This window comes from Nerophis lumbriciformis, linkage group LG13 (genome assembly GCF_033978685.3).
Source record: "Nerophis lumbriciformis linkage group LG13, RoL_Nlum_v2.1, whole genome shotgun sequence".
Classification (NCBI taxonomy): domain Eukaryota; kingdom Metazoa; phylum Chordata; class Actinopteri; order Syngnathiformes; family Syngnathidae; genus Nerophis; species Nerophis lumbriciformis.
The window spans coordinates 34,301,546-34,320,420 of record NC_084560.2 but is presented as its reverse complement, the minus strand read 5'-3'; the positions used below and the strand labels follow the sequence as shown (position 1 = coordinate 34,320,420).

The 18,875-nt window shown below is 38.1% G+C and overlaps 1 protein-coding gene across 2 annotated transcripts in view; it reads right to left on the bottom strand.

Moving 5' to 3' along the window:
• The window catches only part of dgkg (diacylglycerol kinase, gamma), a 112,090-nt gene that overhangs the window by 49,308 nt on the left and 43,907 nt on the right, over positions 1-18,875 (bottom strand). For both annotated transcript variants that reach the window (XM_061970949.2, XM_061970950.2), the window contains 10 exons: positions 16,977-17,094; positions 16,816-16,904; positions 16,632-16,748; positions 15,977-16,075; positions 12,431-12,541; positions 12,277-12,350; positions 9,634-9,708; positions 6,994-7,079; positions 3,657-3,746; positions 1,763-1,923 (listed from right to left, as the gene is read on the bottom strand). In XM_061970949.2, coding sequence (XP_061826933.2) covers positions 1,763-1,923; positions 3,657-3,746; positions 6,994-7,079; positions 9,634-9,708; positions 12,277-12,350; positions 12,431-12,541; positions 15,977-16,075; positions 16,632-16,748; positions 16,816-16,904; positions 16,977-17,094 — 1,020 coding nt within the window. The remainder of the gene's footprint in view (positions 1-1,762; positions 1,924-3,656; positions 3,747-6,993; positions 7,080-9,633; positions 9,709-12,276; positions 12,351-12,430; positions 12,542-15,976; positions 16,076-16,631; positions 16,749-16,815; positions 16,905-16,976; positions 17,095-18,875) is intronic.

Below are 18,875 nucleotides of genomic sequence, written 5' to 3'. Positions count from 1 at the left end.
TATATTTTTTTAACCGATTTCCGAACTCTAAATGGGTGAATTTTGGCGAATTAAACGCCTTTCTATTATTCGCTCTCGGAGCGATGAAGTCACAACGTGACGTCACATCGGGAAGCAATCCGCCATTTTCTCAAACACATTACAAACACCGAGTCAAATCAGTTATTTTCCGTTTTTTCGACTGTTTTCCGTACCTTGGAGACATCATGCCTCGTCGGTGTGTTGTCGGAGGGTGTAACAACACGAACAGGGACGGATTCAAGTTGCACCAGTGGCCCAAAGATGCGAAAGTGGCAAGAAATTGGACGTTTGTTCCGCACACTTTACCGACGAAAGCTATGCTACGACAGAGATGGCAAGAATGTGTCGATATCCTGCGACACTCAAAGCAGATGCATTTCCAACTGGATTGGACAGATCAGCTTTCAGGAAAGAGAGCGGATGAGGGTATGTCTACAGAATATATTAATTGATGAAAACTGGGCTGTCTGCACTCTCAAAGTGCATGTTGTTGCCAAATGTATTTCATATGCTGTAAACCTAGTTCATAGTTGTTAGTTTCCTTTAATGCCAAACAAACACATACCAATCGTTGGTTAGAAGGCAATCGCCGAATTCGTCCTCGCTTTCTCCCGTGTCGCTGGCTGTCGTGTCGTTTGTCGGTTTCGCTTGCATACGGTTCAAACCGATATGGCTCAATAGCTTTAGTTTCTTCTTCAATTTCGTTTTCGCTACCTGCCTCCACACTACAACCATCCGTTTCAATACATGCGTAATCTGTTGAATCGCTTAAGCCGCTGAAATCAGAGTCTGAATCCGAGCTAATGTCGCTATAGCTTGCTGTTCTATGCGCCATGTTTGTTTGTATTGGCATCACTATGTGACGTCACAGGAAAATGGACGGGTGTATATAACGATGGTTAAAATCAGGCACTTTGAAGCTTATTTTAGGGATATTGCGTGATGGGTAAAATTTTGAAAAAAACTTAGAAAAATAAAAAAAGCCACTGGGAACTGATTTTTAATGGTTTTAACCCTTCTGAAATTGTGATAATGTTTCCCTTTAACAACAGAAGCCCGCGTCCCAAAATGAGCTTAAAAGAGACGCACTTTGTCCTGCATGGCAATAAAGATGGTGAATGAAATACCAAAAAGCACTATTCCACCTGCTCAGTGGCCTTGTGGTTAGAGTGTCCGCCCTGAGATCGGTAGGTCGTGAGTTCAAACCCCGGCCGAGTCATACCAAAGACTATAAAAATGGGACCCATTACCTCCCTGCTTGGCACTCAGCATCAAGGGTTGGAATTGGGGGTTAACTCACCAAAATGATTCGCGGGCACAGCCACCGCTGCTGCTCACTGCTCCCCTCACCTCCCAGGGGGTGAACAAGGGGATGGGTCAAATTTCACCACACCTAGTGTGTGTGTGACAATCATTGATACTTGAACTTTAACTTCGTCGCCATGGCGATGCTACAAGTTTCTCTGTTTGGTCGCCATGAAGACACTGCAGCTTGTGTGTCCGCCATAAAACGTGTCAAAGAGATGCAACACGAGTGTAACGAGGTTGCCTGGCAACGGTAACCAGGCGACTGGTGTGAGTCCATCAATGGTCACCCATGTGACTCCCCAGGACCAATAGGAGTCACAGATTGTGTGCCCCCCGAATAGCGGCCTGAGTCAATCAGAAGCCGTTTCAGGACAAGGCGCAATAACAAGAAAGGAATGAAGGAGGAGATCACGTGACCGCGAGCAGCTCTTACCACGCCGATGGAGAAGTAGTTGTTGACGATGTTGTATGGCACCGGGTCGCCCTGGTCCCGCCCGTCCTCGGCCACGATGTCGATGTTCCAGCGGTCCAGGAGAACCTCGCTGCTGTGCTCCACGTCTCGCAGGAACTTAAGCAGGCTGCCACCTTCGTAACCTGGCCCAGTTTGGAGCATTAGTACAAATACTATTGTTATCACTGCAAACTAATAATCAGCAGCACTTTGAAAATAAAACAAAAATAATTATTTAGCGCCGCATGTCCGCCATCTTTGAGGGACAAAGACTTACAGGAAGTAGCTGGAAAATACTTTTTATTTACTGTCGCTATCATTTATGTACTCATAGAACTACTAATATACTGTAAGTCCCATGAAGATATAAAGTATATATTTATTGTGAGCCTCATAAAGAACTATTATTTACTGTAAACCTCAATTAGTCCCCCAAAATATTTACTGTAGTTTTCTATAAAATAAGTATTTACTGTAAAACCCCTAAAAAATATTGTACACTACAAAATATTTACTGTAAGTTTTTATATAGAATTTTTTTATTGAAAGCCTCATAGAGAACTTATTTACTGTAAGTCACATCAAATAAATATACACTGAAATTTTCTATACAGTTAGTGTAAGCTTAAAAATAAGTATTTCACTATACAAAATGTTTACGTTAAATTTCTATAAAATATTTATTTACTCTAAGTATGTACTATAAGTCTCATAAAAGCCATTTATTTACTGTAAGTCTCATGAAGAAATACATGTATTTATTGTATGCCTCACAAATAACTTATTTACTGTAAATCTCAATTTACTGTAAGTCCCATAAAAATGATTTTGTGTAAGTATTTATTAGTATTAGTTTCCATAAGGTGTTTATGTATTAATAAATACGTATTTATTCACTGTAAGTCCCATAAATATTTGTTTGCTGTAAGAACCTTTAAAAAAGTATTTAATACTGTAAGTATCATTCACTGTAAGTCTCGTTTACAGTAAGTTGAAACAAATATTTATTTACTGTAAGTGATGTATTTATTTTGAGTCCCATAAAAACTATTTACTGTAAGTTTTATAAAGTATTTCTTTAGTGTAAGCCCTGTTATTTACTGTAAGTCACATAAACAATGTTTACTTTCTTTACTGTAAGCCCTGAAAGGAAGTACTAATTTACTGCGAGTTCCATTAAAAATAAATGATAATAATTAAATCCTTAAATAAAACTAAAGTTTTTAGTTAAGTGTTGATAATAACAATAACATATAATATGGGTATAATGCAAATTTGTTATGGCTGCACTAAAATATGTTTGGCATCCTTTCCTATTTGCAGGCAACATGCCAAGAACTAATCAATGAATGTATTGATCATGACATGTTTCCACTTTCCAATAAATCAATGAGTCTGAAAAGTGAAAAGGTCAGCTTGATATTTCCAGAGTAAACATGAAGTCCAAAAAATACACATCAAAACAAATACACACAAATCCAAACAAATACACACAGATCAAAACAAATACACACGGATCAAAACAAATACACACAGATCAAAAAAATACACACAGATCAAAAAAAATACACACAGATCAAAACAAATACACACAAATCAAAACAAATACACACAAATCAATACAAATACACGCATATCAAAACAAATATACACAAATCCAAACAAATACACACAGATCAAAACAAATATACACAAATTAAAATAAATACACACAAATCAAAACTAATGTACACAAAATCAAAACACATACAAAAACAAAACAAAATACACACAAATCAAAACAAATACACACAGATCAAAACCCATACACACAAATAAAATACACACACATCAAAACACATACACACTAATCAAAACAAGCAGTGGCGCGTCTCACCTCCCCCCCAGCGTAGACAGCGTGCCAGGTCGTTGCCGGTGCCCAGAGGGAGGATGGCCACCGGGGGGTGCTGTGCCAAGTTGGCCTTGTCTGCAAAAACATATTTCATCTGTCAACAACTTTCCACATAACATTGTGACTTCAGCAGAAAAACATTGTGTACACACGTATATATACTAGTTAGTGTACAATTACTGCAGAAACACATCATGTAGACACATATATATACTAGTTAGTGTACAATTACTGCAGAAACACATGTACACACACATATATATATATATATATGTACACACACACACACACACATATACACACACACACATATATATATATATATATATATATATATATATATATATATATATATATATATACTAGTTAGTGTACAATTACTGCAGAAAAACAGCATGTACACATACATATACAGTGGGGCAAAAAAGTATTTAGTCAGCCACCGATTGTGCAAGTTCTCCCACTTAAAATGATGACAGAGGTCTGTAATTTTCATCATAGGTACACTTCAACTGTGAGAGACAGAATGTGAAAAATCCAGGAATTCACATTGTAGGAATTTTAAATAATTTATTTGTAAATTATGGTGGAAAATAAGTATTTGGTCACTTCAAACAAGGAAGATCTCTGGCTCTCACAGACCTGTAACTTCTTCTTTAAGAAGCTCTTCTGTCCTCCACTTGTTACCTGTATTAATGGCACCTGTTTGAACTTGTTATCTGTATAAAAGACACCTGTCCACAGCCTCAAACAGTCAGACTCCAAACTCCACTATGGCCAAGACCAAAGAGCTGTCAAAGGACACCAGGAAAAGAATTGTAGACCTGCACCAGACTGTGAAGAGTGAATCTACAATAGGCAAGCAGCTTGGAGTGAAAAAATCAACTGTGGGAGCAATTATCAGAAATGGAAGACATACAAGACCACTGATAATCTCCCTCGATCTGGGGCTCCACGCAAGATCTCATCCCGTGGGGTCAAAATGATCATGAGAACGGTGAGCAAAAATCCCAGAACCACACGGGGGGACCTGGTGAATGACCTGCAGAGAGCTGGGACCAAAGTAACAAAGGTTACCATCAGTAACACACTACGCCGACAGGGAATCAAATCCTGCAGTGCCAGACGTGTCCCCCTGCTTAAGCCAGTGCATGTCCAGGCCCGTCTGAAGTTTGCCAGAGAGCACATGGATGATACAGCAGAGGATTGGGAGAATGTCATGTGGTCAGATGAAACCAAAATAGAACTTTTTGGTATAAACTCAACTCGTCGTGTTTGGAGGAAGAAGAATACTGAGTTGCATCCCAAGAACACCATACCTACTGTGAAGCATGGGGGTGGAAACATCATGCTTTGGGGCTGTTTTTTTGCTAAGGGGACAGGCCGACTGATCCATGTTAAGGAAAGAATGAATGGGGCCATGTATCGAGAGATTTTGAGCCAAAACCTCCTTCCATCAGTGAGAGCTTTGAAGATGAAACGTGGCTGGGTCTTCCAGCATGACAATGATCCCAAACACACCGCCCGGGCAACGACGGAGTGGCTCCGTAAGAAGCATTTGAAAGTCCTGGAGTCTCCAGACCTCAACCCCATAGAAAATCTGTGGAGGGTGTTGAAAGTCTGTTTTGCTCGGCGACAGCCCCAAAACATCACTGCTCTCGAGAAGATCTGCATGGAGGAATGGGCCAAAATACCAGCTACTGTGTGTGCAAACCTGGTAAAGACCTATAGTAATCGTTTGACCTCTGTTACATATACACATATATATATACTAGTTAGTGTACTATTACTGCAAAAAACAGTGTACACACATATATATATATACTAGTTAGTGTACAATTATTGCAAAAAACATGTACACACACATATATATACTAGTTAGTGTACAATTACTGCAGAAAAACATGTTCACACGTATATACTATTTAGTGTACAATTACTGCAAAAAACATGTACACATATATATATACTATTTAGTGTACAATTACTGCAAAAAACATGTACACACATATATATATATATATATATATATATATATATATATATATATATATATATATACTAGTTAGTGTATAATTACTGCAGAAAAACATCTACACGCATATATACTAGTGTAAAATTACTGCTACCAGTTCATAAAATGTTTTAAGAGTACACATACAGTATATACTAATTAGTGTACAATTACTACAAACAGTTCATCAAATGTTCCAAGAGTACACAAATATAGTAGTAATATAGTTACAATTACCAGGAATGCGTACAGGTATGAGAAGCTAACAGTATAGTAGTACAAGTTGTAGTGTGCAGTAATGCAGACCAGGAATAAGTAAAAGTAAAGGATGATAACAGTATTGTAGTACAAGTTGCAGTATGTAGTACCTATTCAGTCCAACAATGCGTACAAGATAGATAGATAGATACATAGATAGATAGTACTTTATTGATTCCTTCAGGAGAGTTCCCTCAGGAAAATTAGAATTCCAGCAGCAGTGCACAAAATTGAGATCGAATTTAAAAAGTAAATAATGGGGGTATAAATGGAAACAAAATAGAAAAATACTACAATAGAATAAAAATAAAAAGCAACAATGAGAATAAAAATATAACAGTAAAATAAGAATATAAGAAGAGAAACTAGGCAGTAGTGACCATGTTATGAAAAAGTATTGCACTGTTATTGTTTTGCATCCCCTGTCATCCTAGTACAAGTATAAGATGCTAACAGTACTGTAGTACAAGTAGTAATATAGTACTTATGCAGTCCAGGAATGCGTACAGGTACAAGATGCTAACAGTATTGTAGTACAAGTTGTAGTATGTAGTACCTATGCAGTCCAGGAATATGTACAAGTACAATATACTGACAATACTGTAGTACAAGTTGTAGTATGTAATACCTATAGAGTCCAGGATCGCATACAAGTACAAGATGCTAACAGTAGTGTAGTACAAGTTGTAATATAGTACTTTTGCAGTCCAGGAATGCGTACAGGTACAAGATGTTAACAGTATTATAGTACAAGTTGTAATATAGTACCTATGCAGTCCGGGACTGCGTACAGGTACAAGATGCTAACAGTATTGTAGTACAAGTTGTAATATAGTACTTATGCGGTCCAGGAATGCGTACAGGTATAAGATGCTAACAGTATTGTAGTACAATTTGTAATATAGTACTTATGCGGTCCAGGAATGCATACAGGTATAAGATGCTAACAGTATTGTAGTACAATTTGTAGTATAGTACTTATGCAGTCCAGGAATGCATACAGGTACAAGATGCTAACAGTATTGTAGTACAAGTTGTAGTATTTAGTACCTATGCAGTCCAGGATCCAGCCCACGGTGCCGTCACCGCCACACGCCAGCACGCGGAAGTTGGGAACGTCGCGGAAGAAGTTGAGCCTAAGAAGACAAGAAGATTTGACAAATCAGTTTTCAGTATTTGATGACATAATAAGATCAAGTCCTCCAAAAGGCAGTTGGAGTCTAAAGTATTGTTGTATATTTCATCCAGTCACTGCCGATGCCTTGTGGGAAACACTGTGGTGGTCTCCACCATGCATTTCCTTCTTGTCGCTAACCGTACCAAACAAATCTCTCCTTCTCCCTTGCTGCCAGCCGAGCCTGTTGCCGTGGCAACGCTTGTTGTCCACTCCGAAAGGTGCCTTAAGTCCGAACACCAGACTGTGGGACCTAAAGTGGATGTAGTTTTCATTACCTCCACAAGATGGCACTGTACTTGGGAGTAGATTTGTTTGTATTTGCGTGTTGCAGGTATTGACGCACACCACAGTGTGGCGCTCTACTGTGCTGTCTGTGTCACTAAAAGGTAAACAAAGAAAATCACACCTCCTGTCATATTTTCCGCATGACGGTCGTTTGCGTTTGTTTGCTGTTCCCCGTTTTGCGCTCTTATTTTGTCCTGCCGTTTCCTGTTTTGGCTTTACGCGTGTGACCCTGGGGAACATGCTTCATCAGTATCACGCAGTATCATGCTTCAATCCCCGTTCGGAAAGGCTACGTACCACAAAACGTTTGTTTCATTAGAAAAAAAAAATAATCACAAATTGTTAAACAAAATTGGTGCAGTTCTGCTAAAGTTGTTGGTTTTCTGACATGGACTTGTTTCTTCAGCATTGTCCACATGTTCTCAATGGGGTTTAAGTCAGGACTTTGGGAAGGCCATTTTAAAACCTTAATTCTAGCCTGATTTAGTCATTCCTTTACCACTTTTGACATTGGATGGTAAAGGACGTGTTGGAACACCCAACCGCGCCCAAGACCCAACCTCCGGGCCGACGATTTTAGGTTGTCCTGAAGAATTTGGAGGTAATCCTCCTTTTTCATTGTCCTATTTAATCTCTGTAAATCATCAGTTCTATTGGCAGCAAAACAGGCCCAGAGCATAATAATACCACCACCATGCTTGATGGTAGGTGTGGTGTTCCTGGGATTAAAGGCCTCACCTTTTCTCCTAATATATATATATATATATATATATATATATATATATATATATATATATATATATATATATATATATATATATATATATATGTGCTATTAATACACAGAATTTTATTTTTGTAAAAAAATAAAAATACGTACAGATTTTTTTAAATTTTATTAAATGTATTTATTATATATTAATAAATACATTAAATCAAATTTTTAAAAATCTGTACGCATATTTATTTAAAATAAAAGTACGTACAGTTTTTTGTAAAATTGTAAAAAATCTGTACGTATTTTTATTTTAAATAAATGCTGTGTATTCATAGCACGTGTATATATATATATATATATATATATATATATACACATATATATTGATACACACACGTGCTATTAATACACAGCATTTTATTTTTGTAAAAAAATAAAAATACGTACAGATTGTGTGTATATATATATATATATATATATATATATATATATAATGAATACATTTAATAAAATTGTAAAAAATCTGTACGTATTTTTATATTTTTACAAAAAGAAAATGCTGTGTATTAATAGCACGTGTATATATATATATATATATATATATATATATATATATATATATATATATACACACACACATATATATATATATTCACATACATATATACACACACACACACATACACATATATATATATATATATATATATATATATATATATATATATATATATATATATATATATATATGTGTGGGAAAAAAATCACAAGACTATTTCATCTCTACAGGCCTGTTTCATGAGGGGGGGTACCCTCAATCATCAGGAGATTTTAATGGGAGCATTCGCATACCATGGTTTATATAGGGCACAGAGTGGGTGGGTACAGGCTGGCGTAGGGGCGTGGTGATTGGCTCATGTGTTACCTAGGAGGTGTTTCCGTCTATGGCGGCATGCTGTTACAATTTCGCTGCGCTTGTTGAGGGATGACAGGTCTGGACGGTAAATAATAAACATATATATATATATAGATATACACATATATACACACACACACACACACACACACACACACACACATATATATATATACATACCGGTACATACATACATATATACATACATATATATACGTGCTATTAATACACAGCATTTTTTTTCTGTAAAAAAATAAAAATAAAAGTACGTACAGATTTTTTTAAATTTTATTAAATGTATTTTTTTTGCATTTGTATTTATATATTCTTTGTCTGAATTTGTTGTCTTTGTTTCTGTGTGGTGTACAAAAATAGAAAACCTTTCTTTGTCCCCACTGGCAGGGGTGTGGCCTATCTAGTAACATCCATGCTTTTTGTGCATCAACTGTTTTCTGTTGAATGTTTTTCACCTTGTCGTTCTTCCTTGTCGTACTTTTCTCCTTTATTTTCACTCTCTTTTTTGGACTATGCGTTATTGCCAACTAAAAAAAAAACGTAAATGATGACCTGACTTCAGCTGATGGGGACACTTACCCGGCTGCAGGGCCACCTTGCTCCAAACTGTGCACCTGCCGCGGGTTCAGAAGGTAGCGGAACTTCCTGAGAACTCTGAAAGAAGCCGACACAATCAGCACATTTTCTTTGTGTGTGGGCAAAGTAAAGTGAGCATCACAGTGTTTATTTTTACACACGGACTTGTTGCCATGGCGATGGAAAGAAGAGCAACATGATGTGACCGTGTTAAGTACCCCTTAGGGGCTTTATTTAGAACCGGTTCTAGAAATACATTTGCACTATAAATAAAAACAATTTTCTTGCCTTTGGCATCAAATAGTAGACTTCCTTGTGGTCAAAGTGATCACGTTGGTGCTTCTGTCCTTCACGATTAGCTGCTTTTAGGCCAATACAGTATTGGTTGATATCACACGTAATCAATATCAACAAAAAATGCGTTCGATTAAAACGTTCAATATTTTTTTTCTTTCTTCGTCGGAAGAAAGCGGAAGTTGCAAAGCAAGGTTAGTTGCATGAACAAAGGCACTCTCTCTCTGGTAACCGAGCAACGCAGGAAGGGATCACAGTGGGCGTGACACACTAACAGCCAATCAGGTACCAGTATCAACTATCACGTTTGCTTGTTGCTGTAAACGTGTTAGCATATCAGCTAATGCTAATGACGCTAGCTTGATTACATAAAGATAGCATGTACAAATATGCATGAAAACTCTCCTACAGACATCACACATGGAACGCTTTAGTAAGTATGAATAGTTTTAGTTATATTGTGAAACTTACAAACGTTGCTTGGGGGGATGAATGAAGAATCCATATGAGTAGAAATGCTACGGACGGTTAGAAGACTGAACGGGACTACGGGGGGAAAAAAAAAACACTAGTGGAAGGACAAAGCAGCACCTGCAGTGAGCAAACTCGACCGTAATATGGCGCCACAGCACAAACAATAAAACACCTTATCAGTGTATTTGCTTGTTTGTTTGTTTTTTAACTTTTTGTTACGGCGTCAGCGAAGACAATTACTTACATTTTTTTACAAGGCGCAGGGCTCAAAGTGTAGGAAAAAAGTAGCAGCTTATAGTCCGGAATTTAGGGTATATCGCGACAGATACATAATCGATATCAATAAAAAAATGTGTTCAATAAAACATTAAAAAAATATTTCCTTCGTTGTCGGAAAAAAACGGAAGTTGCGAAGGAAGGTTTGTTGCCTGGACAGAGGCACTCGCACTCTGGTAACTGAGCAACACCAATCAGGTAACAGTGTCAACTATCAAGTTTGGTTGCATCATCTTTCTGTCTCGTGGTTGATTCTCTGCATGGAGTGAGAAGAGAAAGTCGAAATGAAGAAGTTGTGGATAAAAGAGGAAAAGTCACCTGGACAGTATGGCACTTTTGGGGATTTTTTTTCAAAGGGACCGTAGTCAGACCTATGTGGTCTGTAAATGGAGTACCACTAATACCACACCACCTTAGCTCACGCTTTAGAGCACAGCTGTAACTTCCTGGCTCTAAACCTGCAGATCATACTTCTTCTCAGGTTTCTCTTTGTTTACATTTCCATACTTTGCACTATTTTCTTACACTTTATGAAGCATTTCTTACATATTCATTATTTTTGCACCTTCATTTTAAAAGAAACTTATTGTTAAGTGTTCAATGTAATTTTAATATTTTGTTGACATTGAGTGTTTTCCATGTTTGTGTTGACATTTCCTTTCCTTTTTGCCTTGATAGCTGAGGGGATTGTAATCAGAGGAAGGTTAAATTTTTTTTTCCCACCTGGTCCTTATTTTCCTACAGGTAAAAAAAATAAAAATCAATGGTTATTGCTACCGATCGATAAAAAAACGTTAATATTGTGATTGATCCATGTTATGATGCCCATAGAAGCCTCCATGAGGTGCTGAGGCAGGTTATTGCCCCACTGTCCTGGCGCCCCCTTGCTGTAGTATGTGTGTACTGTAGACAAATGTGGCCGTGTGGTTTCCAAAAATAAATGTTTTCACATAACCTGCATGCAACCCAATTTCCCTTTTGCTAGTGTTCCTACCATATGAGTCAAACCTGTGTTGACGGCCACAAAATATTTATATTTATGTTATAAACGTAAGTCTATTGCAGCCACTTACGGCGCATTCTGGAATAATTGTTGTATTCAGTATAGCAGCCACCCATGTTACAATGTTTAGCAATTAGGCATGATGTTGATAGATTGAGTGTTAAGTTGTTGGTGTTACCGCAGCCAGGATGTCAGGTAGGAGTGTCCCGATACGATATCGATGGCGGACATTGGTCCGATATCAGCAAAAAATCTGAACTCTCAATGAACTCTAACTGTCCTCCAAGAAGCACACAAGGTTGGTCTTTTCTTCTATTTTAGTCAAGTTATTTTCAAAATGTAAACATGCTAGCACAAAAGCTAGATATACAAAGTAATAATTGAACAATATTGCAGTGTAAAACATGACGTTTGTCAATATCAACAAGTATCAAATAATTATAGTTGCAAGGCAGAAGTGTATTAGGAAGTATCCAGTAACAAACGTGTCCGCATCATTCAACTTACTGCTTCATGAGTTTCACTTCATGAATTATTGTGAGCCCCACTTCAGCTTAAACCTTTTCTGACTTCAAATGAAAGAAAAATAACAGTCTTACCGTTCTCCTTGTCTGCCACCACTCTTGGGGTTGACCAGCACCAGCAGGGGGTGCGTGCCTGGGAGGGGTGAGATCTGCAGGGACAGCAGGAATCAAAGAAGAAGAATCCGCCACACAATCTGGAAGTTTTGCTCGCTAAAAAGCGATGCTTCACCTGCAACGCTTGTCCTTCTACCGGGGACAATTTCAAGGTGTGGGCGACGTCGTCCGGGCTGGTGCTCGGCGGCGACTCGCCTTCGCTACGTTTGACCACAGTCTGGCGGTCCTGTCGATGAAGATGACAAAACAGATGACAACCTAGTAGGGCTGGACGATTATGGCAAAAATAATAATCCTGATTATTTTTGATTGATATTGTAATCGCCATTATTCTTTAATTTGAAAACAGGAGTATTTATTGTTCCACCAAAAGTCCACTTTAAATATAGTAAAAAACAAACAAACCTGGATAAAAAAAAGAAGTAAATAATACACCACAACAAGTAAAATATTAATAGCAATAACAATAAATGTAAATACCAATAGCAATATAAAAAACAATAAAATGAACTTTTTCCGTTTTGTTTTCAATTCAGTTTTTTTTACCTTTTTACGCTTATTTTACCGCTATAGAGTGTGTGCTTGTTTCAAATAAAATGTAATAACGAACTTGTGAATGCAATGAGTCTTGATAAAATAAGATTTATAAACTCTACAAATATGAATAAATGGGAACTAACCTGGAAACCTTTACTGACATATATTGAATCATAACTTATAGACATTTAAAGAAAAAAAACAAAGAAAAAAAACTGCCATCTTTTTTGTAGTTGTATTCCTTTTTTTTATTATTTTTTTGTATTGATCCTACACTACTATTGTTTTTTGTGTCACTTTTGATATGGTTTTGTCACGGTTTACTTGCTTTTTTTTTTGTGTGTGTGACTTTTTATTTTGTATTGTTTTGCATCTGATCAAGCCCTGTGACTTTCTTTTTCTTTTTGAAGTCTGAACAGTGGAGAGGTCCTCAGGAGGTGATCTTGTAATCATTTCCTGAGGATCCTTGATGCAGAAGGAATATTCATCCATCTCGCTATGGTCTGGATAGCCTACTGATCCTGAGCCAAACTGGGATGGATGGATATATATACAATATCTGGGTATTTTTTTCTAATAATGTCTATACTGTAAACCTTGAGTTGTTAAAGTTCAAGTGCACCTCTCTCCTCATGTGTGCATGTGAGTGTGTATAAGTGGATGTGTGCTTGTATGAAGGGTTTGCGTGAGCAAAGTATGACTGTTAAATGTGTTTTTAACTGTAAAATTCAATAAAATATATTTGCAAAAAAAAACAAAAAAAATGTAATAAAATGTTTGTGAATTAATTGCAAAAATTCTCATTTCTTGGTGCAATGCATCTTTGGACAATTTTGACCAGCATTTTGGCTCAAAGCATAATAAATGTGTAAAGTACTCTTATGAAACCTTTATTTTGTTAGTGCAGTTAGACCGGATGTGGAGCACTGCGCTATTATTGTGAAGGGTGGAAGTGTGCTGTGCTGTTGTTCTCAGCTTGACGAGTAATAAAGTGACTCACTTGAGGCTGTTAAAAAAAAAAAAAAAAAAAAAAGGAGCACCTCTCAAGTCGCGACTGCTGTTTGTACATTGATGTTACATCCATGATGTCGGTTTTTTGAAAAGCCATAATCGTAATTGAAATTAAAATGTGACTAATTGTGCAACCCGGCAATCCAGTTGACACTTGAAGGGTGTTGAGAATAATTATTATGAAGAAAATAGAAAGCCAGAAATATCCTAATTTTAGAGTAAATAAAGTCTATCCTATCATAAAAGATATGACTACTTCTTAAAAGTAGTTCTGTTCACACCTGGAAGTGACATGTGATCTTTATTTAAATCAACATGTTCAACACATCCATTTTCATAATGTGTAACATCATATAGTGCTTCAGCTATCCATCCATCCATTTTCTACCGCTTGTCCTTTTCAGGGTCGCAAAGTGTAATGATTGTAACATGCTATAGTGGTTCATATACGAAACCCAAAACCAGTGAAGTTGGCACGTTGTGTAAATGGTAAATAAAAACAGAATACAATGATTTGCAAATCCTTTTCAACTTATGTTCAATTGAATAGACTGCAAAGACAAGATATTTAATGTTTAAACTGAGAAACTTTTTTTTTTTTTTTCCAAATAATCATTAACTTAGAATTTAATGGCAGCAACATATTGCATAAAAGTTGGCACAGGGGCATTTTTACCACTGTGTTACATGGCCTTTCCTTTTAACAACACTCAGTAAACATTTGAGAACTGAGGAGACCAATTTTTTACGCTTTTCAGGTGGAATTATTTCCCATTCTTGCTTGATGTACAGCTTAAGTTGTTCAACAGTACGGGGTCTCCGTCGTAGTATTTTACGCTTCATAATGCACATTTTCAATGGGAGACAGATCTGGACTACAGGCAGGCCAGTCTGGTACCCACACTATTTTACTACGAAGCCACACTGTTGTAACACGTGGCTTGGCATTGTCTTGCTGAAACAAGCAGGGCCGTCCATGAAAAATTCCTTGCTTGGATGGCAACATATGTTGCTCCAAAACTTGTATGTACCTTTCAGCATTAATGGTGCCTTCACAGATGTGTAAATTACCCATCCATGCCTTGGGCACTAATACACCCCCATACCATCACAGATGCTGGCTTTTCAACTTTGCACCTAGAACAGTCCGGATAATTATTTTCCTCTTTAGTCCACAGTTTCCAAAAAAAATTTGAAATGTGGACTCGTCAGACCACAGAACACTTTTCCACTTTGCATCAGTCCATCTTAGATGAGCTCCGGCCCAGCGAATCGTTTCTGGGTGTTGTTGATAAATGGCTTTGCATAGTAGAGTTTTAACTTGCACTTACAGATGTAGCGACCAACTGTAGTTACTGACAGTGGTTTTCTGAAGTGTTCCTGAGCCCATGTAATGATATCCTTTACACACTGATGTCGCTTTTTGATGCAGTACCGCCTGAGGGATCCAAGGTCACGGGCATTCAATGTTGGTTTTCGGCCTTGCCGCTTACATGCAGTGATTTCTCTGGATTATCTGAAACTTTTGATGATTTTACAGACCGTAGATGGTGAAATCCCTAAATTCCTTGCAATAACTGGTTGAGAAATGTTGTTTTTAAACAATTTGCTCACAAAGTGGTGACCCTCGCCCCATCCTTGTTTGTGAATGACTGAGCATTTCATGGAAGCTGCTTTTAAACCCAACCGTGGCATCCACCTGTTCCCAATTAGCCTGTTCACCTGTGGGATGTTCCAAATAAGTGTTTAATTAACATTCCTCAACTTTCTCAGTCTTGTTTACCACTTGTGCCAGCTTTTTTGAAACATGTTGCAGGCATCAAATTCCAAATGAGCTAATATTGGCAAAAAATAACAAAGTTTACCAGTTCGAACGTTAAGTATATTGTCTTTGCAGTCTATTCAATTGAATATAGGGTGAAAAGGATTTGCAAATCATTGTCCTCTGTTTTTATTTACCATTTACACAACGTGCCAACTTCACTGGTTTTGGGTTCTGTAGAAGTGTCAAGATTTTAAACATACTATAGTGGTTCATGTAGAAGTGTAATGATTGTAAGTGTAATGGTAGTAAAACGGTATAGTGGTTCGTGTAGGAGTGTTTTTGACCCACCAGGACAGCGGGGCAGATGTAAGAAGGAAGTAGAGTGTGGTCCTTCAAGGCTCCTCCATCACATTCAGGTTTCAGGTGAGAAGCACATTTGTTGTGCAGCTGAGGACGACAAAGTCAGGAAGCGTAAAGAAGTTGTGACAAAAGTGCAGTACTAATACTACTGTGTAGGAAACACGCTACAGTACTTATGCTATACATTACATATACTGTACTTATACTATACATACTGTACATTGTACTTACACTTTGTGTTCTGAGGAGCACACAGCTAAAACCTAGCCACTGGGGACATCTTGTGGTTATCTGTGGTACTGCACCTGTTTGCACCTTCCTGCATCATCTATTCATTTATTCATCACCTGAATTCTGCTTCATTCATTCATTCATCCCTCATTCTCACATGCATCCATCATAAAATTAATCATCTCATCCATCCACCACCAAATGCATCATCCATCCATCCATCGTGACATGCATCTTGTGGCCATCCATCCTTGCATGTGCATCCATTCGTTTCCACTCATCCATTCATTCATGTCGAATACAGTGCAGTCATCCGCCATCGTTCAAGTGTTGTGTCCGCCTCCGTTCATCCATCCCTCAGCATCCAACCTCTCATCCAGCCACACAGTGAACGGATGAATGCATGACTCACAGTGATGTGGCACCACACGCAGTGGAGGCCGGTGAGGCCTTGGTAACACTTGATGCTCCTGTGGCAGCGATCGCACTTGCTGGGCGAGTTACCCTCCATCCACACGTGCTGCAAGGCCTACACACACACACACAAAAGTCAATCAAACAGCACTACGTCACAGTGTGTGTGTGCGTGTGCTCACCTGGGTGTGTCTACGAGACTTGGCGTAGGTGCTGATGCAGGCGGCGATGTTTTTGGACACGCAGCGCTCGTGCACGGTGTACTTGCACACTGCGGGGGTACAAGAAGTCGTACATGTAACACAAGACACACACACACACTCGTTGGCCATGTTGGACTGACAGCAGCAGCAGAGGCCCTGCTTGCGTACGCCCAGCAGCATGGCGTGGCACAAGTTACAGTAGGCCGGCTTGTTGAAGTGCTTCAGGCGCCAAACGTGCTGACCGTCCTCCTGAACGTTCTAGAAAAGACGAGATAGCAGCGTCACAACTCAGAAGTACGCGATGGACTGTGCTCTCGTTTGAGGCTCAGCCGTACACCTCAGAGTCATACAGTATCACTTGCTCCTACTGTTACTGTTAGCATGCTAACTTTTCAGCTGATTTTGCAGCCGAACACCTCAGTCTTAAAACTTATTTCTTAACAAATGCCAACTGTTAGCATGCTAGCTGTTAGCAAGCTAACTTTTGAAGCCAATTTTGCACCTCAGAGTAATATAACTTGTTACTTGACACCGGAGGTGGGTAGAGTAGCCAGAAATTGTACTCAAGTAAGAGTACTATTACTTTAGAGATTTATTACTCAAATATAATTAAGGAGTAGTCACCCAAATATTTACTTGAGTAAAAGTAAAATGTATGTTGTGAAAAAACTACTCAAGTACTGAGTAACTGATGAGTAACCTGTTCGTTTAATGATGACGGCAACAAATAATGCACAAAAACATAAAAATAGCAATGAGCAAATTCAGAGCCAGGAATATCTCTTAAGCAACTAAAACAATAATATATATTAAATAACAATACATTAACATAAAAAAAATTAAGGCAAATTGAGCCACAATAACTTAACAGCACCATAGGCTCAGTAGGCAGAGATTACAAAGGAAAATAACAAGTTAGCCTTTCCGCAAACCATAAACTGATAGGTGTGGGCTGCACCTGGGAACACACTGATTGGTGTTTCTATGCATGCATGTATGTGTGTGCGACTGTGCGTGTGTCTATGAGGCTGCACTGCGTTAATAAATTATACCCACACGATGTACATTTGACAGTGATTCATAGCAGGGAAGCTAACAATCAGCCTACGGTGACAGACAAAATATCTACTAACATTACTTACCATTACTTCCTCAAATTTGACGTTCAGTTCATGTAAGCTTAAGCTTTTTGATTGCCGCTGAAACTTTATGTGCAGTTAATCACGTGACCGCCTGGCTCTGTTTGATTGGTGAAACGGAGTCAAACGTCTCCAGTGACTGCATGTGATTGGTGAAACGGAGTCAAACGTCACCAGTGACTGTATTTGATTGGTGAAACGCAGGCATGCGATAGATCCTACTTTGAAGGTCTATCTGACAAACCAAAACAAACAAAGCGTGCATTAACAGATCGATAAAAATCAGTAGCGAGTAGCGAGCTGAATGTAGATAAATGGAGCGAAATAAAAGTAGTGTTTCTTCTCTCTAAATATACTCAAGTAAAAGTAAAAGTATGTTGCATTAAATCTACTCTTAGAAGTACAATCTATCCCAAAAGATACTCAAGTAGATGTAACGAAGTAAATGTAGCACGTTACTACCCACCTCTGCTTGACACACACTAATTTTGCGGCTGTAAACGTCAGTCATATAATTTATAACTGGACAGATGCTAACTGTCATCATGCTAACTTTTTTTTTTTGCCAATTTTGCAGCCGTACACCTCAGAGTCATTTAACGTGTTACTTGACGCATTCTATTAGCTTGGTAACTTTTTCAGCTTTTCAACACCTCAGTCTTATAATGTCTTACTTGAAAAATGCTATCTGTTAGCATGCTAACTTCAGCAAGTTAACTTTTTAAGCCAATTTTGCAGCCATACACAGTTATATAACGTGTTACTTGACACATGCTAACTGTTAGAATGCTAACTTTTGGAGCCAATTTTGCAGCCGTATACGTCAGAGTCGTATAACTTATAACTTGACACATGCTAACTTCAGCAAGCTAACTTTTTAAAGCCAATTTTGTAGCCGTA